At 41.2% G+C, this 22,835-nt stretch overlaps 1 protein-coding gene and 1 long non-coding RNA gene across 2 annotated transcripts in view; one reads left to right on the plus strand and one right to left on the minus strand.

Moving 5' to 3' along the window:
- Window positions 1-14,200: 14,200 nt before the first annotated feature.
- LOC131920130 (uncharacterized) lies at window positions 14,201-14,861 on the minus strand. Its single transcript, XR_009381512.1, has 2 exons — window positions 14,758-14,861; window positions 14,201-14,475 (listed from the first exon to the last, which is right to left on the minus strand). It is a non-coding gene; the product is annotated as an uncharacterized LOC131920130 (long non-coding RNA).
- A 459-nt stretch (window positions 14,862-15,320) lies between these two features.
- Window positions 15,321-22,835, plus strand: part of Ankrd28 (ankyrin repeat domain 28) — a 150,627-nt gene continuing 143,112 nt past the window's right edge. Inside the window, exon 1 of the mRNA XM_059274071.1 lies at window positions 15,321-15,442. Within this exon, the coding sequence (XP_059130054.1) occupies window positions 15,416-15,442 (27 nt within the window). The 5' untranslated portion in view covers window positions 15,321-15,415. The remainder of the gene's footprint in view (window positions 15,443-22,835) is intronic.

Raw genomic sequence — 22,835 nt, forward strand, 5'->3', positions numbered from 1 at the left:
AATTTTCTTTGTTTCCCCATAAGATACAGCGCCCCCTTCCAGCAGGAAGTAGTAAGAGAAGCTACGCCCAAATTCCCAAATTATATGTAATTTTACTTTGTTAAGGTTAAAACCTTCCTTTTTGAAAAAAAAAAAGGGGGGGAAGTGCTGTGGGATGTATGGCAAATGTGTTGCTAATTAATCAATAAAACACTGATTGGCCGTTGGCTAGGCAGGAAGTATAGGCGGGGCAAGGAGGAGAATAAAGCTGGGAAGTGGAAGGCTGAGTCAGAGAGACACTGCCAGCCACCACGATGAGGAACAGCTTGTGAAGATGCCGGTAAGCCACGAGCCATGTGGCAAGGCATAGATTAATGGAAATGGATTAATTTAAGCTATAGGAACAGTTAGCAAGAAGCCTGCCACGGCCATACAGTTTGAAAGCAACATAAGTCTCTGTGTTTACTTGGTCGGGTCTGAGAGGTGTGGGCCAGGCAGGAAAACTCCAGCTACAAGAGTGTCCTGCCCTTATGGAAGTTACAAAGTCATTAAAAGCAGAAATGATAAGCTGCCATGACCTAGCTAGAACGGAATAGAGAATAGAAAGACAAACTGAACATCTGCTCTGAACAAGCATCCACAGCACAGGAGGAGTGTCTATAAAGCAGCAGGGACCACGGAAGGAAGGATGGAGAGAAAGAGGGGTCATTGTAGACCTGACGTTTTGCCCACTCTGTTTCCTGATGTCTCATCTCAGGGTTCTTTTTCTCCACTCCTTCCTAACCGTGTTCTCCCATGCTCTTTCTTATCCCACGATCTGAAATCCTCACCGAAAGCATTTCATTATAATGAGTATTTCCTTCCTTCCTACTTCACTCATTCTGATAATCCCCTCTCGAACAATTCTGTAGTCCAACCGGGACCTGGATCTTTTGATTCCCATCGATTTTTCCCTGACCTTCCTCTCTCCACTCCCGTCTTCATCCAGCCTACAGTCTATGGCCCATCACAGTAATTATTCCCTTCTGTCCACCCACAAAGCCCTTGCCAGTGTCTTCCTTATCACACGTTCCAGGAAAATCATTGATTCTGGGGGCAGGAGAGACGGCTCAGGAGTTAAAAATAGATACTGATCTTCAAAAGGACCTGAATTTGGTTCCAAGCACCCATATCAGGCAGCTCATGACTGTCTGCAACTCCAGCTCCAGGGGTATCTGATCCCCTCTTCTGTTCTCTTCAGGCCCTACACTTACTTCTCTGCTGTCTTTCAAAGCAAGAGTCCTTGGGAAAGTTCTCCGTTTTCCTTCTGTCCACTTCTTTCTCACTCTCTTCTAGCTTGCTCCATCTTTCACTTGTAGTATTTCCCCCAAATACTTCTTACGGTTGCCATCAATCTCTATGTGGCTCAATTCAACGGCTGAGTCTTAACTTTCTGTGTGTGGTGCCAGGGATTGAACCCGGGCCTTTGTCCATGCTCAGCAAGCCCTCTACCATGAGACTTCAGCTCATTTTTCTTTTTTACTCTCAGTGTTAGCAGTACTCATCTAGTGAACATTCGTTTTTTTCTTTCCTTTATTTTTATTTTCATACATTTCCTTTTTTTTTTTTTTTTTTTTCAAGACAAGTTCTCTCTTGCTATAGCCCAGGAGATCCTTCTGGATCCACCCCTGTGGTGCTGAGATTACAAGCCTGCACTGCCATATCTAGGTTGTTCCTTCTTTCTTGAAATATGCTCTTTTAAGTTTTTGGGTTCTCCTGTTCCACATATTTCCTTTGTTGGCTCTTCTCACTCTATTGAGAACATATTCCACCTACCTCCTTTTATTGCAATAATAGTTTGTGTTATGTAAGTTGATTTTGAGGTATTGAATTCACCTTCAATAAATCCTTCAATTCCTTCATATAAATTGCTCAATTCCTTCAATAAATTCCTTCAATAAATCCTACTTGGTTATAGCACATAGTTGCTTTATGTTGCTGATTTCACTTTGATAATATTTGGAGGAATCTTTCTGCGTCTTTCCTCATAAGAAATATTAGAGTATAGTCATCTTGTTACATTCTCTGACTTGGATATCAAGGTAATCCTAGCCTTATAAAAGAAGCTGGGAAATGTCCTATTTTCTGAAAGAGTGTCTGAAGGATTATCATTGTTTCTTTTTAAAATATTTTATAGGATTCACCAGTAAAGCCATTTGGTGTTGGCTTTTCTTCATGAGATTTTGAATCATCAATCAATGTCTTTTCTCATTGTAAGTTTAGTCAGATATTTTGTTTCTTACTGCGACTAGGTAGTGACTACAAGTGAATTTCACCTAAGTTGGTTAATTTGTTACCAGTAGTCTATTCATTGTATCACTTTGCAATACTTACAAGGTGTGTGGAGTTGCCAGCAATACCCTGCTTTCAGCCCTGATTTTAACTATTAGTGCCATTTCTCTGGGTGTTTGTTTTGGTTTTTGTTTGTCGTTCTTTTTGGTCTGTCTAGTGAAAGGCATTCTAATTCTGTGTCTATATATTTTTAAACATTTGGAATTTCATCTTGTTGATCTGCTGTCTTCCTGCTGCAGTGTTGATTGTTTGGCTTGTTCTCTTAGTTCTTTGGGTTGAACAGCCCCTGGCCCTGTTTCTTACGGTAGCGGGGGAGGGTCTTGGTTTAAGACCTTTCTTCCCTTCTGACACAGACAGCTCCAGTTTCACATTCCATGCAAGCATGGCTTCAGCTCCCCACCACATGCTGCTGAGTTGAGTTTGTACTCAGCCTAAATAACTCCCCTTGGGACTCCTTCCACTCACGGGTTACTTAGATATGTTTTAAAATTTCCAAATACTTGATGTTTTTCCAGATTTCTCTCTCTTACATGCTCCTGCTTAATTCCATTGTAATTAGAGATTGTGCTTTATAGAATGTGGTCTCTCAATTTTATTGAGATTTATTTGGGGATCTAACATATGGTCTATCCTGGAGGATTTTCTATGTACATCTGAAATGACATGTTGAGTCTTTAGTGAAATGTTCTATAAATACCAGCTAAATTGATGGTGCTGTCAGTCTCAAATTTCTTAACTGTTTGATCAATTGAGAATTAAGTGCTAAAATCACACTTTTTAAAAATAAATTTTAAGCCGGATGGTGGCTTAAAGGCACATGCCTTTAATCCAAGCGCTAGGGAGGCAGAGGCAGGCAGATCTCTGTGATCTACAAAGCATGTTCCAAGACAGCTTGGGTTGTTACACAGAGAAACCCTGTCTCAAAAAACCAAATAAATAATTTTTTAATATATTTAAAATCTAACCAGGTGGTGGTGGTGCATGCCTTTAATCTCAGCACTCAGGAGGCAGAGCCAGGCGGATCTCTGTGAGTTCAAGGCCAGCCTGGTCTACAGCATGAGATCCAGGACAGGCACCAAAGCTACACAGAGAAACCCTGTCTCAAACAAACAAACAAACAAATAAAAAACCCAAAATATATTTAAAATCTAAAACATAATACCAGGAGACACACCTATACAATAAAATATAATGAAGCAAATTCACACATTCATCACTTCACATAACTATCTTTTTGTGGCAAGAACAGCTACAATACTCACGTAGTAAAAGGCCTGAATACGATATATTCTAATTAACTTGTTACATTCAATTTCTAGACATACTCATCCTACACATTTGATATTTTGCTTTGACTAATTTTTTCCCATTTTCTCTTCCTCCTGCCTCAGGTAGGTAATGTATTATCTATGTCTATTATTTGGCTGGGTTTTGTTGTTGTTTGTATGTTTTTTAGACTCCATATGAAAGGGAAATCATGAAATATTTTTCTATGTCTGGCTTATTTCTCTTAGCATAATGTCTTTTGAGCTCATCCATTGCAAATAGTAGAATCTCCTTCTTAAACTGATGATAGTGATGATGATGATGATGATGATGTGTGTGTGTGTGTGTATGTGCATCTATGTGCACGTGCAGGTAGAGGTCAGAGAAGTTAATCATCTTCTTCAACCACTCTGTATCTTACCTCTTGAGACAGGGCCTCTCACTGAATCTACAGCTCACTGATTTGGCTAGTCTGGGATCCTCCTATTTCTGTGATTATAGGTGTGCATGGCCTTGTTAGTGTTTTTACTTTTTAAACTTGAACACTTAGAGCCTGAACTCAAGTCCTCATCCTTTCCAACAAGCACTTTACTAATAGTATCATCTCCCTAACCATTTTGCTCATTAAAAAATCCAGTTATATGTTTTCTTGCTTGTGACTTGCACAAATTCTTTTTAAATTATATACCCCTTTATCAGATGCATAGTTTGCCTATTCTTCCAGCCTATAGGTTATGTTTTTGTTGATTGTTTTCTTTACCATGAAGAGACATCTTAGTTGGATGCATTTTCATTTATTTCTTCTTAGGTAGACTGAAATTTTTTTTTTTTTTTTTGGTTTTTCGAGACAGGGTTTCTCTGTGTAGCTTTGTGCCTCTCCTGGAACTCACTTGGTAGCCCAGGCTGGCCTTGAACTCACAGAGATCCGCCTGGCTCTGCCTCCCGAGTGCTGGGATTAAAGGCGTGCGCCACCACCGCCCGGCTAGACTGAAATTTTTGATGAGACATCCAAATCATTACCAGGGCCAGAGCCAATGAATTTTCTCCTAACAGTTTTATGATTTCAGGCCTTTTCTCCTTTTTGAGTTGATTTTTATATGTGGTATAAGATAGGGAACCAATTTCATTAATTTGGGTATGGAAATACAGCTTCCTCATTATTTATTGAGAAAGTCATCTGTTTCTAATGTGTCTTTTTGGTGGCTCTGTCAAGAATAAGTTGGTCATATATCTTTAGATTTATTTCTAAGTTCTTTACTCTGTCCCACAGGCCTGTAGCTGTCTTTATGCAAGTGTCATGCTGCTTTGATTACTATAGCTTTATAATATAACTTTCAATCAGTATGTGAGAGGCCTTGAATGATATTTTCGTTCTTCAGAATCACATTGACTGTTTAAGATTGTTTTGGTACCATAAAAATTTAAGATTTCAGAAACAATCTCTGCGATGTGTCCTTGGAATTTTGATAAGGATTTTACTGAATCTGTCTATTGCTTGGAGTGCCATGGACATTTTTGACAATATTAATTTTTATGATCCATGAGCACAGGTTATCTTTCCATTTATTTATGCCTTTAATTTCTTAATCCAACATCGAATAGTTTGGAGTGTACAAGTCCTTCACTCCCTTGGTCAAATTCATTCCAAAGTATTCCATAAGATTCATTTAACTATTTTTAATTATGTTTAGGTGTGTGTGTGTCTGCATGTGGGTATGTGCAAGTGAGTGCAGGTTGGAGTTACAGATAGTTATGAGCCAACCTGCCTGACATAGGTGCTGGGAACTAAGCTCAGGTCCCCTGGAAGATCAGGAAGCGTGCTTAACCTCTAAGCCATCTCTCCAGCTCCCCTAAATACTTCGATGCTGTCATAGGTGAGATTGTCTTCTTAGGAAATCCCTCCCTCATTATTCATTTGGGGGGGGCAGAACAAGACATCAAGTGTCCTCTTCCGCCACTCTGTCCCTATCTCTTTTGAGGTATTGTCTCCATGAACACGTGGCTCAAGGTTTTGGGCTAGGTGGGAAGCCAGCAAGCCCATCAACCTCCTTGAAGCTGAGGTCTGCGCATGCTTTGGATGCTGGCTTGTTATGTGACTGCTAGGACCCAACTCCAGTCCAACTGAGAGAGAAAGGTAGCCAGTTGCTACTCTAACTCTCTGAGCTCCCAGGTTTTTCCTCTAGCTTTTGAATCATTTTATTAGAACGATAGAGATTTTGTTAAAGCCGCCTTCAGTGGCAGCAACAGAGCCATTGTCTGGAGGAACAGAATTCCCCCCAGGCTATGGCCTTAGTAACTGGGCCACTCATAGTTTAAAGCACAGGCACTGCGACAAAGGTAAAACAGCAAGTTTTCACTTAGCTCATTTTGAAGCTAATTCTTAGCATTACAACGGTCATGCCTTCTGAGTGTATTAGCCTCTTATCAAAATATACAGTAATCTTCCTAGTTTTAAGCTTTTTTTGTTTGCCATACAATCATTCCAGATCTTATATAGTTACTACTGTATATTGTATCTTTGGTTTTGCTTTCAACCCACTTACATTTGCAGTCTTAGGTATTTATTTCAATGTCTTTACTTTGAGGGACTTGTTTTGTTGAGACAGAGCCTTGTTGCATAGCCCAGGCTAGTCTTGAACATGGACTTCTGAGTGCTGGGATTACAGCTAAGTGCCATTGTTCCCAGTTTAGGTGTGTCTCTTGTAGGCAACATAAAATAGGGTCTTGCTGTCTCACTAGTCTGAAAGAATATACTAAGTGTATGTGAAGCCACGGGTCCAGTCTCCAGGACTTAAAACAAAGAGGGCAAAAATAAAATGTAAGTGTAAGCACATTAGCTATGGGTAGACTGAACACACTAAGTGTATTCTCTACCTGAGCTCTGCTGTCTAGCCCCTCTTTTTCCATTGTAGTAATTTGTTTTGTCTTTCCTTATTCTACTGAATATAATAATTGAATAATATAAATGTACATAAAATCCTAATATAGTAAAGAAATTTTGCAAGATAAAGATTTCTCATTAAAGAAAATGTGCAAAATATAGAAAACAAATGGTTCATTTCTGTCATTCAATCATAACTCCAGTTAATATTAGCATAAACTTTCTCTGTTTTCATTTTCCCAAAATGTTTATTTTTTGTTTATATCATATTGTGTCTATAATTATGAAATGTTTATCTTATGCAATCTACTACATGTATTGCTCATATATGTCAAACATAGACGTGGCATCATTATCAGAGGGGAAGCAGTTGTGCAAAGTCCCCCTCAGAAGAACTTGGAGTAAATGAAACTATTCTCAATAGCCTGTTGTTGACACAGGTGGTCACTGGTCAAAAATGGGATGTCTGCTGGGTAAAACCTCTGAAACTGTGAGCCCAAAGAGAGCTTCTGCCCTCTATATTGTTCTCTCAAGGATTTGCCACAGCAATTGAAAGTCTAACACAGCTAAGCCTAGTGACTTAATAGTGTGAGACCCTCATGTTAGTTTGTGTGCTATTTGGATATTGTCTTTGCTAACTTTCTTAAGCAATTCCATAAATTTTTGCTTTATGTAACTAAATGCACACAGGTTCACAACCATGTATTTAAAAAAAAAAGATTTTGAAAAGCTTTAATTATGTGTGTTCATTGAGTGTGGGTATGTGCATGTGAGTGCAGTTCCCTGATGAGGCCAGAGGCATCAGATCCCTAGGGCTGGAATTAAAGGCAGTTGTGAGCTGCCCAACATGGGCATTAAGGATTCAGTTTGGGTTCTCTACAAAGAGTGCTCTTAACCACCGAGCCATCCCTCCAGCCTACAACTATGTATCTTCTTTACTAATTAACTGTGTCTTTTACTATGATAATGTATTACCTATTTATTCTTATCAATACTTATCTTAAATTCTGATACATATATTTGACACTGATATCTAGATGAGCAATCTTTTGTTTAGTATTTTCTTGGTATGTAATTCTTTTTCTTTTCCCAAACTTTTTTGACTACATGTTTGACCATGTGAATAACCCATAGCTATTATTTTTTTAATTGAGCCTGAACATGGATGTGTATAATGTCACTTTTTATAGACAGGTGTAACCCATTAACTTTTATTATGACTAATTATATACTTGGACTTCTTTCCATTATCTTGAACTAAATATCTGTCTTGGTGTTTATTTACCCTCCCCACTATGTTTCCCTGTCTCTGTCTTTCTCTTCTTGATTTATTAATTAAATTTTCTTTAGGCCATATTTGTCCTGTATAGGTTTGGAAGTTACACATTTTATTTTCCTTATTTTGGTGAGTATCTCCCAATGTAGGCAGAGTTTTCCTGTCTTGACCATCTGCTCCCAAATAACTAACTAGCAGCCGCTTCCCAAATAACTGACTCGAGACTTAATATAAACTATAAATGCTTGGTCAATAGCTCAGCTAATTCTTACATTTAAATTAACCCATATTTCTTATCTATGCTTTGCCACTTGGCTCATGGCTTGTTACCTTATTTTCTACAAGTTCTGCTTCCTCCATGGCTGGCTGGCATCTCCTCTGACTCTGCCGTTCTTCCCATCATTCTTCTAGTTTGGTTGTCCTGCCTATAATTCCTGCCTGGCTACTGGCCAATCCACTTTTTATTAAACCAATCTGAGTGACTAATCTTCACAATGTATGAAAGGATTATTCCACAGCATCCCAATGTTCCACATACATGTTAGTAACAGTTTATTATATTGAAGGCTGTCATATACGTTAAATAGTCTTATTGTAGGATAACTTCCTGGTTATAAATTCCGCCTCCCTGGAGTAGAATTCAGAACTCTCGACTTGGCTCAGGAGAGTGGAAGTCACCCACAGGCCAGCCTGGGTCCTCAAGGCCTGGGCTGGCTGAAGACATTCACAGGCTCACCCAGTGCTGGGCAGAAAGGTGTCATTATGATGAGCAAATGTGTTGTGGAGAAATGGGAGAGAAAGAAGTGGAATGGGTCGTGTGCTGTGGAAAGAGGTAAGGTGGAAGAAGTGAAGGTGGTGAGGAGCAGGATGAGATGGGTAGCCTGTCATGGGGTATTTGTATACTGTGTGAAGATATATTGTTATGATTAGTTTAATAAAGAGTTGCATGGCCAATAGCTAGGCAGGAAGAGGTTAGGCAGGACTCCTGGAGACAGAGAGGACTCTGGGAAGAAGAAAGGCAGAGTCACCAGCCAGATGTGGAGGAAGCAGCATAGGCAGTATGGAGAGATGAGGTAACAGGCCACACAACAGAATGTAGATTAAAATAAATGGGTCAATTTAAGTTATAAGAGCTAGTGGGACAAACCTAAGCTAAGGCCAAGCTTTCATAATTAATAAGAAGTTTCCATGTTGTTATTTGGGAATTGGCTGACAGGACAGAGAAAGACTCATTACAGTAGCCTGCTTGCCACCCAGGATCATGGTGACATCCCGGCCCAGGCTCCTGCCAAGGGCCATGACTGAGTTCCATGGTCCTACCACAGCCAGGGTCTGCGTTGACATCTGTCACCCATGTTGCCACCAAAGGCCACAAGGATGCCCAGTGTCTGGGCTGCCACCTGTGGCCACACGGGTGTTGGAGGGCCATGCTACTGCAGGGGCTTTACCGATCTCAGTGGCCTACACTGCCACCCAGTGCCATGGTGATGTCCAGGACCGAGCTATAGCTGAGGGGCATGTCTGGGTCCATGGCCCTACTTCAGCCAGAGTTTCATTTGATGTCCTTGGCTCCTGTTACCACTGAGGACCATACCGATACCCAGGGTCTGGCCCACCTCCTGAGGCCATATTGGTGTCTGAGAACCATGCTGCCTCTTGGGCCACACTGATCTGGGTGACCTGAGTTGCCACAGGGGTCATGGTGATGTCTGAGCCAAAGCTGCTGCTGAGGGCCATGTCTGAGTCCATGGTCCTGCTGCAGCTGGGGTCTGTGTTGTCTATGGCTCATGTTACCACAGGAGGCCATAAGAACCATACATGATGAAATCCAAGGACCAGGCTGAGCCGTCCCTGCCATTCAATGGCCCTGGGAAAGCTGGCCCTTCCCCTTGCTGGACACTGCAGCAAGAGAGCTGCCCCCCTCACTACGGGTGTGGGAAAGTTGGTCCTGACGGCATGGGTGTAGGAGAGCTGGCTCTGCCCCTCACCGGAGGGGGCAGCCACAGTGGCTAGGTCTGACCTGCTCAACTACCACCCAGACGCACATCCAGGGCCTTGGGTTGGCCCACCCTAACATCTAGCCCATCTGTGACCTACTAGAGCATGTGAAGGGACTGGTCCTGCGGAATGATACCCGAAGGATCTCCATGACTCAGGGCAGCCACTGGATATCCCAGAGGAGATTCAGTGAGGATCCAGTGATGATTGTGTACCAGAAACCAGAGTCCTTGAACCAGACTCATTGCAATGAACATTTGCAAGTAAAGCAGATAAGACAAAAGGGTACACTGAGTGACACACAGTGACTCCTAATGCCACTAAGACAAATGAAGAGATGTTGGAGAGGCAGGAAGGACCAAGGAGCAAAGTGGTTTGTTTGTTTGGTTGGTTTGGTTTGGTTTGAATTTTTTTTTAATTTTCTTTTTTTATTTTTTTTTTTGCAGGGGAGGATGCTGCAAGGGTGAAGGGTGGATATGAAGAGACTGGAAATGAGCAGAATTGGGATGTGTTATATGACATTCCCAAAGAATCGATAAGTTATGTTGAAAAAAAAAAAAGAATCCAGAGCTCTCATTTTCTGCTTCTCTTGCAGCTAGCATGAGGCCTATGGCATAGGCTGTGCAAACCAGAAAGACCAGTGAAAATGTGAGAAATGGATGTACATAAGCTCTGTACACAGCATCCATTTTGATGGTTTAAAGATTAGGTTTCTGACAGAGAATTGTCACTGATGTTGAAAGCAGAAGAAAATGAAGCAAAGTTGAGCTCCTGGTATTGATGCTTGATGGAAATAGTGCATCATGCCAGTTCTATTGTGTGGTTTATGAAAAAATTTTTTTTCAAAAGCCCAAACTTGTTTTTTCTAGCTCTCCCAATAACTCTATACTATTCTCATTTTAAGAAACCCCTCCATGGAACAACACTCCCCACTAAGGAGCTTAATGTATATAACAACTTGTCAAAGAATAAAGTCAATGAATATTTCTATTCTGAATAAATCTAGAACATCTGAACTCTGAACTGTCTCCTAGTATAATCTATTGTATTCCAAGGGTTAGTAGTTTAATTGCATCTAATTTTCAAGTTCTAAAATAGCAGAATCTAAAAAACAAACAAACAAACAAAACTAGAGCTTCAGATTGACTAAAACATTTACTAATTCATTCATTTATTCTTTCATCTCTAACCTCATCTCATTTCTTTCTTGGTATTTAATCTCTTTTTTTCTTGTGAGACTATATTATTCAGGATTTCTTCCTTCCTTCTTTTTAAGATAGTTTATAGCCCTGACTCCATAAGTAGCCGAGGATGATCCACTGAAGATAATCCTCCTGTCTCTACATTCCCAGGCTGGGATTTTTGACATGTACCACCACATCCAGTTTGTAAAATGCAGGGTTAAACCCAGAGCCTTGTGCATGCTCGGCAAGCACTCTACCAACTAAACTACATCAACAACCCTAGCTCCTTCTTTCAAGGAGCATCTGTGAGTCTGGATTTTAAAATGTGTTTACCCTTTCTCTTGAAATTTAGTTTAACTAAGCCTAGTGGTGGTGGCACACACCTTTAATCCCAGTACACAGGAAACAGAGACAGGTGGATCTCTGAATTTGAGGCCAGCCTGGTCTACAGAGTGAGTTCCAAGACAGCCAGGGCTACACAGGGAAACCCTGTCTCAAAACAAAACAAAGATAATTCAGCTAGTGTTTCAGGTATGGATTCTCGGTCCTTCGGAGACCTTTCCCATCATCTTCATGTCACTGAAATACCTGCTGGCAAGTGGGCTGTCATTCCTCTAGGTCAGCTTGGCTTTCCTCAGCATGAATGGCAGCATTTCCATATCCTGCTTGGTTTTCTAGACTTTCACTACTACCTGCTTCACTTTTCAGTTTATTCCTATTGAGACTCAGTTTCGTCCTTTACCTCATGTTTTCCTTCAAGTCTGAAACACTCAGACATTATCTCTATGTATATTACCTTTCATTCACTCTCTATCCCCCTCCTAAACTCCTTGGCCCCCACCATGTCTTCTGGGGCTCTGAATTCACCTTCACTGCTTTGGCAGTCTCGTATTTCCATCTTTTGGTAGTTCAGATTCTTCATAAAAAATCATTTTAATGCAGAAGAGATTATCTGGCTCAAAAAAAAAAACAAAAAACAAAACAAAAAAAAAAAACAAAAAACCCACCACCCTCGAAATAGTCTATTTCCTACCATAAAGGCCACTTTTCTGGTTTTTAAGGGTATTACACATCAGGTCCTGCCAGTGGTAAGCTGGGTGAGTCTGGGTACAGTTAGCTTCTTTAGGTATCAATATAAAGAGGTTAATGAAAATTACATCAGGTAAAGAATATAAGGAAGGTACTGAGTAAGTGTCTAACATATAGTAGATTAGGAAATAAGATTTTGTGTGGCTGCTTAGCTTACAGTAACTTTTCTGGTGATTATATCTCTGCCATTTATTTTGGACACGAGTTCTGATGGAGACTGTCATCAATTCCCAGACTTGGCAGTAGTGAATGGCTGAGGCATGGACACATGGGTTTAAGCCAGCTAGTCAGCCTTTACTTCAGTCTTGTTAGGAATACTGACTATTTTATGACTGAAAAGTAATGTGTGAGCAGGGTTGCTGGGGACTGTCAATGGTGTACAGAAAGAGACCTAAGAATTGGGAGATGGCTTAGTGGGTAAAGTGCCTGCCACACACGTGAGGACCGGAGTTCAGATTCCAGATCTTGCTGGCCCCACAGTTTAGCCAAAACAGGGTGTTCCATGTTCAGTGAGAGACCTTGTCTGAAAAAAATAAGGTGCAAAGCGATTGAGGAAGACATCCTGTTAAGCCTCCACAAAGATGCAAGGATGCACAGAAGCATGCACACACACACACACACACACACACACACACACACACACACACAGTTGTGGGGGGGGGAGATTATGGGCATCATTTTAGTATTTGGCCCCACTGGTTACTATGATGTAGTTAGGACTTTTCAGGAATATAGATTTATTGTTTTTTGTTTTGTTTTTGAAACAAGTTCTCACTATCCTGGCCAACCTGGAACTTACTATGTAGATCAGGATGGCCTCAAACTCACAGAGTTCCACCTGCCTACTCCCAAGTGCTAGGAGTAAAGGCATATGGTGCCACACCTGGCTGAGTTCTTTAAATTTTTAACATATGAAGGAATAATAATGTATTTTAATGTTACTGGAACTTGAACATGAATATTTCCATTTTATTGCTTAATTATATAGTTTTATTTCTACTTTTTTCCAGAGTCAACAGTTGTTACTATCTCAACAACTATGGAAACATAGTTGTTAAAATACTAATATTAAATTTGGATGGTCCTTCAGAATTTCCACAGCCTTTCATACCATTATCCTGCTTGGTTGTGTGAGATGAATAGGCTGGGTAAGATTAAACTTAATTTTCTTTCTTCTTTCTTGATTTTTAAATAAAGGATGAGCAAGAGACATAAGATGTTAAACTGTTCAAAACGGAGAAAAGTGAGTCCACCTAGGATTGAAGGCACCTCTGCAGTATCACCACGCCCACAATAACACATAGATAGTCCACTGTAAAACATTTTCATCAGTTACTCTTAATTAAAATGTCATCAGCTCAATCCTAAGACACTGAAATGCACATTTGGTCCATTCTCTCAATTCATACCCTCAAAATCACTTGTATGCTCTCCAAAGTCAATCTGTGCTGTGTTGTGCTTTTAAATTCCAGAACTTTAACCCAGAGAAATTACTGAGGATGGGTGTTTGTTCAGTTCTATCAATTTCTGGGTCAACCTCCAGTGTTAGACAGGCATAGATATAGAGGAGAATAAAATCTTATGTCCGCGACTGGCTGTAGTACATGGGAAATCGTAATCATAAAGTACTGTAGTAAGGTTGTCACAACACCTTTGTCTCGGAGAAGTGAGGCTTTCAGACCATCAACTCACTCAGTCTTCAATGCACTGATAAAAGAGAGATGGGGTGATAGAATTCTTATTTCATCTCCAGAGCTGATGGAGAAAGGAATCAGGTACTCAAGGAAAGGCCAAGCAAGAACCATTTGTCTTCCTTTGAAGCCTCTTCCATCAGTTAGGAGAATTCCTCCATTTTAAAGTAGCAAATACCGAATTCATATATGGTGAAAAATATAATTTTAGAAGAGATTCTTTCAACAGATTTATGGCATGGTTATGTTAAGATATATCAGAAGGCTCATAGTATTAGCTCGTTTGATCTTGCACTTTGATATTTTCTGTTCTTATGGGGCTAAAGAGTTGTTTTTAAGTGCAGTATTATAATAAACTGACAGTCCTGGCACAGATCCGCGTTTCTCTAGACTGCCATTAGGCTCAAATCGATTCTCTAAATAAAGTCTGTCCCAAGAGACACACTGATGCAGGGAAAAGAGGAGGTTTGTTTTTGTTTTTTTGTTTTTTAAACCAAGCCGCACGTTTGTGTTCTAACCATCTGTACCTTTTATTAACCAGGGGCTGGAGCCGCCCAAGCGGACAGACATAGGCGAACAACAATCTCCCACACAAGCCTGGAATGGTAACAGTGCGCCGCCGCCTAAGAAAGAAAAGCCTCTTCTGAGCAGTGGGTTGGCGTGGGTGCGTGTGTCAGGGTGAGGGAGTCATTCCTCTTCTCCATCCGAGGATGCTATTTATTGGAAATCTTGCACATCTTTTTGAAAAAAATCGATTCCTCTCGAGTGGGAGGCAAAACCCTTTTGATGATATAGAAAGGGGGAAAAAATACATGCAAGATTGAAAAGGGAGCTTTGGAGAAAAACGCTCGCCGGTCACAACCTGTTCAGGCTATGAAGACCACGCCCTTCCGTCCCGCGTGCCAGCAGTCTCCGGTAACCACTTCTCCCCCAAAGCCGCAGAGGCATTCTCATTCTCCCTCCACGTGCGGGTCCGGTTCCCCGGTGCCTTCGCTACTCTCAGGGAAGCAGCACCAGCCCCGAGGCCCCCCCTTGCACCCACTCTGGCTGCTTCATTCACACCTGGCTGAGCCGAACCTATGGGCGCCACCTCCACGTGCCACCCCGGGCCGTTACCCGGTCGGTACCCTGCTTCGGTTCCTCCCCACCTCCCGCCCCGGCTCCGCCCACCGCGCCCCGGGCGCGCTCTCAGCCGCCCCGCCACCTGGCCCGCCCGCTCCGCGCGCCGCCGCTTCCTGTGCCCCGCCCCTCCTTCGGCGGGGAGGCGGGGCCTGGACGCGAGCGAGCGCGGCGGCGTGGCCAATAGGCGCTCGGCTTACTCTGGCCTCTCCCCCGCGCGGCCGCCAATCGCGGCGGGCGGTGGTGGTAATATTGTGGAGTGGAGTTTGGATGCCGCCGCTGCCGCGGGCTGGAGCGGCGCGGCGGCGGGGGCTGCCGGGGTATTTCGGGAAGGGGGTGTGAGGTCGACGGCGAAGGCAGCGGCTGCGTGTGGAGGCGGCCGAGAGAGAGAGAGAGAGAGAGAGAGAGAGAGAGAGAGAAAGGAAGAAAGAGGGCGGGAGTCCTCCGTGGAGGAGGCGGGACCGGCGGGGCTCTTCGCGGCGGCGGCGGCGGCGGCGGGCGGCCGGGGAGGCGGCGCCGCCCCCTGCCCGCGCTCCTCTCCTCAACGAAGCCGGCCACCTACCCGCCGGCCCCGGGCAGTGGCCGAACGGCGGCGGCCGCCATGGCGTTCCTCAAACTCCGCGACCAGGTAGGTGAGGGACGGCGGAGCGGAATCGCGCCACCGAGGAGCCGGAGGAGGGCGGACCAGCGGCGTGGGCCGCCCGGGCGCCCGCTCAGCGCGGTGGCTGCGAGGGAAGCGGGTGTCCCGGGCCGGGAACGGCGCGAGGCTGCAGCCTGGGACCGCGGGCCGTCCGCCTGTCAGTGCAGCCCTGGCTCCGGGAAACCCACGTGCTGCCGGGGGATCGCGGCCGCCACCACAGGGGCGGGTTCCGCGCTCGCCGCCCTCGCGTCCGGCGCGCTGCCGGGTAGGCGCCTCCTCTTTCCTGCCAGGTGAGGCTCGGGCCTAACAGGTGGCTTTGCGATGCGGAGTGGCAGCGGTGCTGGCGGCCGTGACCCTGGGGTCACGACCTTGCTCTGGGTTGGCTTCGTAGGATAGTTCATGGTCCAATGCACTGCCTCGCAGAGAGGTGGTGGCGGAAGAAAGCAAACCTACCAGTCTTGACTGATTCTGCTGGAGACTGGTGGTTACTGTGCAAATCCCCGGACTTGTTTTCTCTTGACATTTTCTGCACCATCTTGATTAGTTTTCTTGACTTAGGAAGAGCTTGTCAAAGAACACCTGAAATACTCAGAAGACTCATTCTGAGGGTCTGGAAAAAAACTTTGTATCTACCAAATGAAATCGCAACTATGTGTGAATGCTTGTTACCTTTAAAAACGTGAGAAGGTGGACTATAAGACTTGGTAATCAGCATCAAGAGATGCACACTCCCCAATGTTTGGGTTTTTTTTTTTTTTTTCTTTCTTTGAAGGAAAAGGGAAATTAACTTGTGAAATTTCGGAGTCGTGGGAACCTACTAATGCTGAGTACTTATTTCACCATTATTTTCCTGAATAGGAGATACTGAACAGATTTGAAAGGAAAGTTATTTGCATGTATTGAAAACCATTTCGAAAGTGAGCACAGGTTTAACAAAAACAATAGGGAAAAACTTAATATGTATTATATTATTTTTCTACCAGTTAAAATTTAAGTTGTGAAAAATGAATATTCTATTTAGGCTGATGGCTGGCTCTATGTATCATTTGATATCAACATAGTTTTAATTGATACTGACATTAAGATATGATACTTTGAAAAACTTCGGTTGACAGTTTGTATTTCAGATTAAGTGAATAACTACTATTCAACATGTTACCATTAGCCATGTATAGAGACTTTAAATTAGTTAAATTAAGAAAACCCAGTTTCTTAGTTGTGCCAGTCACTTTTCAAAAGTGCTAGCCACAGGTAGTTCTTGGTTACTGTGTTAAATACCACAAAACCTTTCGTTGCTCAAAGTTCTGTCAGAAAAAAAAAACAAACAAACTGAATAACAAGCCTAAATCATCTAATTCTTATATAGTTAATACCATGAAACTCAAGATCTAGATTTTCCACTACTCTTTATTATTCTAGTAGCACTTTATACCTGCATATTTGGTTCTAGCTCTTCACTTTTGGAAAGATTATTTTGTGATTTGGTCATTGTGTACATTAGGAATCTGGTGGATTTTTAGAACAGCTTAGTTTATAAAAACCATGAAATAAAAGCAGTCCATTTGCGTTTTTGCATTTGAGTATTTGCATTTGAGTATTTAGGAACTACAATTTTGAAGCATTTATTATACTGATCCAGTTTTATGTAATATCCTTTAGTACTTGGTGGTGATATTGATCCTTAAAATGTCACCTGTAAACTTGAGAATACTTGAACAAGTTAATGAGATGGCATTGTGAGGGAAGACTTACTGTACTACTAAATAATTGTCTCATCTAGTTCCTTTGAAAGACTTTAAGAACTGAGTTTATTTTGCCTAATTTAAGGGGAAATGCCCTTTTTAGAAACCAGTTTATGTATTGATAAGTTACAAGCTGTTAGAAGTGATGACAGTTACAAAGTGGAATGCAAATAGTTTAACCTTTCCCATTTGTAGGAAAAGCACTTCAGCTAGATGAAGTACTTTTTTGTTGTTGTTGTTTTGTTTTTCAAGACAGGGTTTCTCTGTGTAGCTTTGTGCCTTTCCTGGAACTCACTCTGTAGCCTTAACTCACTCTGTAGCCTAGGTTGGCCTCGAACTCACAGAGATCCACCTGCCTCTGCCTCCCGAGTGCTAGGATTAAAGGCGTGTGCCGCCGCCGCCGCCGCCGCCGCCGCCGCCGCCGCCGCCACCCCCCCACCCCCCCCCCCACCCCCCCCTAGATGAAGTACTTTTTGGAGGAAGGATGATGTACACAGGATTTTAAACCTGGAAGGTAGTTGACGTAGCTTCTAACTCAAAAGCTTTATATACATTTGAGATAATGAGTAATATAATTTGTTGTTGCTGTTGTTGTTGTTGTTTTCTCTAATCTTGCAAAGCATAGTACATAGAAGCTAGAAATGAGTGAGGGTTTTTCTTCAGGCGTTTAAACATGAGGAGGGTTCTGCATGGTATAGATATAAAATTAGAGGTGAAGAGACGGCTCAATCAGTAAAGTGCTTGCCACCCACATAAGCATGAGGGTCTGAGTTTGATCCCAGAACTCATGTAAAAAACCTGGGCACAATGACACATGCTTATAATCCCAGCTCCTGGGAGGCAGAGACAGAGAAATCCCCAGGGCTTCCTGACCAGTCAGCCTAGCCTACTTGGCTTATTCTTAAAGAATAACACTGCAGGTTGACTTCTGGCCTCCATATGCATATATGCACCTACAGGTACACAAACCAACAATGTACATATAAGATACACAAAGAAGACAGATAGAAAATCAGTAAGCAAATAAAGGAAATTGTTCTCATCCATTCAGTAATCAGAATAAGACAGCATTCTCGGTTTGTGCCAGTATGTAATTAAGGAGATAAGAAATAATTACTGTGTTTTCTGCCTATGAGTAGATGAAAATATTTTTTGAACTGTTAGGGGCTAGAGAGATAGCTCATTGGTTAAGAGCATTGGCTGCTCTTCTAGAGGGCCTAGGTTCAATTCCGAGCACCCTCAGGTTCGATTCCCAGAACTCATATGGCGGCTCACAACTGTCTTTAGCCCCAGTCCCAGAGTACACAACACTCTTCTTACTTCCTAGGGCACTAGACACATATGTGGTACACAGATACACATGCAGATGAAACACTGAGACATACAAAATAAATTAAAAATTGTTAGTAAAATGAAACTTTTGTTTTCTGTTGGTAACAGTAGACGTGAACTTTTTTCCAGTAGCAAGAAAAAGGATAGGTGGGGCTGGCAGGCAGAAAGAATAAAAAGAGAAATCTGGGGGGAGGAAGATCAAGGAACAAGTAAAGGAGAAGAGGAGGATGCAGGGGGCCAGCCACCCAGCTACACAGCCAGCCACGGAGTAAGAAGTAAAGAAAGATATACAGAAATAGAGAAAGATAAAAGCCCAGAGGCAAAAGATAGACGAGATAATTTAAGAAAAGCTGGCTAGAAACAAGCCAAGCTAAGGCTGGGCATTCATAAGAAAGAATAAGCCTCCATATAATTTATTTGAGAGCTGGGTGGCAGTCTGCCAAGGAGTCAAAGAGTAGAAATAACTAACTACAGCTAGAGAAGGTGTGAGAGTCATTGTGGTCCTCAGGCCTGGAACTCTATATAGACCAAACCGGCCTTGAACTTGCAGAGATCTACCTGTCTCTGCCTCCAGAGTGCTGGGATTAAAGGCATGTGCCACCATATTTTTTCCTTATTACTCCAGCTGAGATTTAGTAAATGAGAATGTAGAGAAGGGACAGTCCTGTCTCATTTTTGATGCTTTCAGTTTTTCCCTATTCAGTGTGAAGTTGGCTATAGATTTGTTATAAATAACCTTAATATTTTGAGGTATGATCTTTGTATCACTAGTTTCTAACAGCCTTTTATCGAAGGACATGGATTTGTCATAGGCTTTTTAGGTTTCTATTAAGATCAATTGATTCCCCTCAATTTTGTGTATTTGTTGCCTTACATTTATTGATTTGTGTATGTTGAGATATTCTTACATTCTTAAAGAGAAACAGACTTGATCCTAGTCTTTTATTGAATTTTTAAGTTTATTCTGCAAATATTTTTTTTTTTTTTTAATCAAGGAAATTAGTCTTTAGTTTGTCATTGTTCTTACTGTTTTCTTATCTGTGCTGGACTAGTAGAATGAGTTTGTAGTCTTCCTTCCCTTTCTATTTTATAGAACAGACTAAGTAGCATTAATGTTCTTTAAAGATCTGGTAGAATTCAGCTGTCGAGGAGTTGAGAATTCATCTGCTTGAGGATTTTTCCTTGTTGAGATTTTTTTGTTACTGTTGTAATACTACTTGCTTTTGATCTTTTAAGGTTGTCTGTTTGTTTTTGTTTGTTTTTTAATATACCTTGTGTCAATTTTGATAAGTCATACATATCTAGAAGTTTGTTCTAGAATTTTCAATTTATTGGAACACAAGATTTCAAAACTACCAACAATCCTTTGTGTCACTGGTATTCTTTGATAAAGCTACTTTTTTGGTCTCTACTTTTATTAATTTGGGTCATCTCTTTTTTTGGTTGGTTTAGATGAGAGTTTGTTAATCTTGCTTAATTTTTCAAAGAGACAGCCTTTTGTTCTTCTTGGCCCTTTCTGTTGTTGCTTTAGTTCCCATTTTATTTATTTCTGTTCTGATTTTCTTTCCTTCTAATTTTGGTTTTATCAGACTATATGATGCATCATTAGATTATTCTTTTGTGATGTTTGGTTTTTTTTGGATATGCACGCCCGTAGCTATAAGTTTCCCGCTTAAACCCATATTTTTTTTTTCTGTATCTCATCCACTTTAATAATGTTTTCATTTTTATTGGGTTTAGGAAATTTTTAATTTAATTTCTTCAAAAATTTATGGTTTCTTTCTCTGTGTTTGTATATTTTCTGTAGTTTCACTTGGTTTTGATTTGGAAAGATAAAAGAAGCTATTTCAATATTTTTGTATTTGTTAATACTCTGGAGACTGGTGGTTACTGTGCAAATCCCTGGACTTGTTTTCTCTTGACATTTTCTGCACCATCTTGGTTAGTTTTCTTGACTTAGGAAGAGCTTGTCAAAGAACACCTGAAATACCCAGAAGACTCGTTCTGAGGGTCTGGAAAAAAACTTTGTATCTACCAAATGAAATCGCAACTATGTGTGAATGCTTGTTACCTTTAAAAACGTGAGAAGGTGGACTATAAGACTTGGTAATCAGGATCAGGAGATGCACACTCCCCAATGTTTTTTTTTTTGTTTTTTTTTTCCTTTGAAGGAAAAATTTGTTATGTCCTAAATGTAATCATTTTTGGAGAAAATAACTTGGGTAGCCATGAACAGCATGTATTCTGCAACTCTTGGATGGGATATTCTGTAGATGTTATTAAATCTATTTGATCTATGATATAGTTTAACTTAAAGTTTCTTTGTTGATTTTTTTTAATCTAGATAATCTGTCATGAACGAGGAGTATTAAAGTCATGTCTTGTAATATGTACACAAGTAGTACTTGTTTGATAAAATTGAGTGCATATGTATTTACAGTCATAACTTGACAAATTGCTGTCCATTAATACTCATTTTCTTCTAATTTTGGTTTAAAGTCTGCTTTTAATATACAAGTATAACCTACTCCTGCTATTTGCTTGAGATGCATGCGCTTGTGAGGTGATTTTCTTGCACACAGTTGGCTGTTGTTTTTAAACTAAACATCCAGTTTGTGTGTTTGAATTGAAAGATAAACCTTGCCTTTAGGGTTATTAAAGGCATGTACAAAATTTCTCCTTATTCACCTTAGAAGTTGGCTGTCATATTGAATTGATTCTTTACTAATTCTCATTTATTTGTTCTCCTAATGAGATTTTCTTTTTTCTTTGAGCTTTCATGATTGTGCTTGTCTGTCTTCCTCTTTGTGTAGTATTCTTGGAAGTATATACTGTTGTTTTTGTAGTCATGACTTACTTCGGTTTATGCTTATTGTGGACATTATTTCTCCTTCAGTTTTTTTTTCTTTTTTCTTTTTTTGTGACAGTTTCTCTGTGTAGCCTTGGCTGTGCTGGAACTCACTCTGTAGACCATGCTTGCCTTGAACTCAGAGATTTGCCTGCCTTTGCCTCCCGAGTGCTGGGATAAAAGGTGTGCGACACCACCATCCAAATCTCCTTCAATTTTCAAAGATAGTTTTGCTAGATACAGAAACCTTGGTTGGCAATTACTTTCAGGCTGTTAAATATATTAGTACATGCTCTTCTAGCGTTTGGGGTTTCTGTTGAGCTTTTTTGTTATTTTGATAGGTTCATAGTAGTAAGAACATAACTTCTGCCTTGAGGCTTTCAGTATTATTTGTTTTGTATTCTGGGCATTGTAACTGTAAGATAATATGGAGAGGATTTCTGATCACTTCAATTAAGAATTCTGAATGTGTCCTATACTTGGATGTCTGTCTCTTTCCTTGTATTTAGGGAGTTTTCTACTATAATTTCTCCTCCTCTCTTCCCTTCCTTCCTTTGGTGATAAGATCTTGCTGTGTAGCTCAGGCTGCCTTAGAACTCACTGTGGTGATCCTCCTACCTCAGAGTCCAAAGTGCTGGGAATATAGGCATGTACCATCATATCCAGCTATTGGTTGTTGTATTAAGGCATCTCCACGTAGTTAAAAGGGAGGTTTATTTTGTGGGGTAACTTACAAGTAAAGGGATAGGTTACAGGGTCCAGGAAAGGTGTAGTGCAGTCCAGCAGTGTTCTCTGGAAAACTCTGCTCAATCTACCTCCAGCGTCCAGGATCCAGGAACCAAGAGAGCTGGCACATCCGGATCTCAGGTCTCGGCCCCGCCTTGCAGGCATGACAGTCACCGAAGCCTCAATGGGGTAGTACTTCCAGGTCAAAGCTGGAACAGCTACCCACTGTACCCAGTTTTACAGCTTCCTCTTCTACACCAAAAACTTATATTCTTGATTCTTAATTATATCCCAGAGAGCTTAAAAGTTGTGATAATGATACATTACCCCCTTTGTTGCTGTCTAAAGTGTGTATTCTCAAGCATTTCTTCAATCCCTGCTTTTCTTCCTTCTACCTGCTCTAGTCTGTTGGTGGTACTTTCCATTGAGTATTTTATTTGATTATTGAGCTTTTCATTACCAGGAGCCCCTCCCCTCCCCATTATGTATGTCTTCACTGAATTATCCAGGTTGTTGACTTTCTTGTCCAAGACTTAAATTAACTTTGACATTTATTTGTTTATTTGACTCTTCTTTGAGGTCCTTGATCATTTTAAAATTCAATTTTTTAAAGTTCTTTTTAATCTAACATTCCAACCACTTCCATATTTCTGTATTTGGTTATGGAAAATTTATGCAGTTTTGTAGGAATTATGTTGACTTTCTTTTTCATATTGTTTCTCTGCTATGCTTG

The sequence above is a fragment of the Peromyscus eremicus genome, chromosome 9 (genome assembly GCF_949786415.1).
Source record: "Peromyscus eremicus chromosome 9, PerEre_H2_v1, whole genome shotgun sequence".
Lineage (NCBI taxonomy): Eukaryota > Metazoa > Chordata > Mammalia > Rodentia > Cricetidae > Peromyscus > Peromyscus eremicus.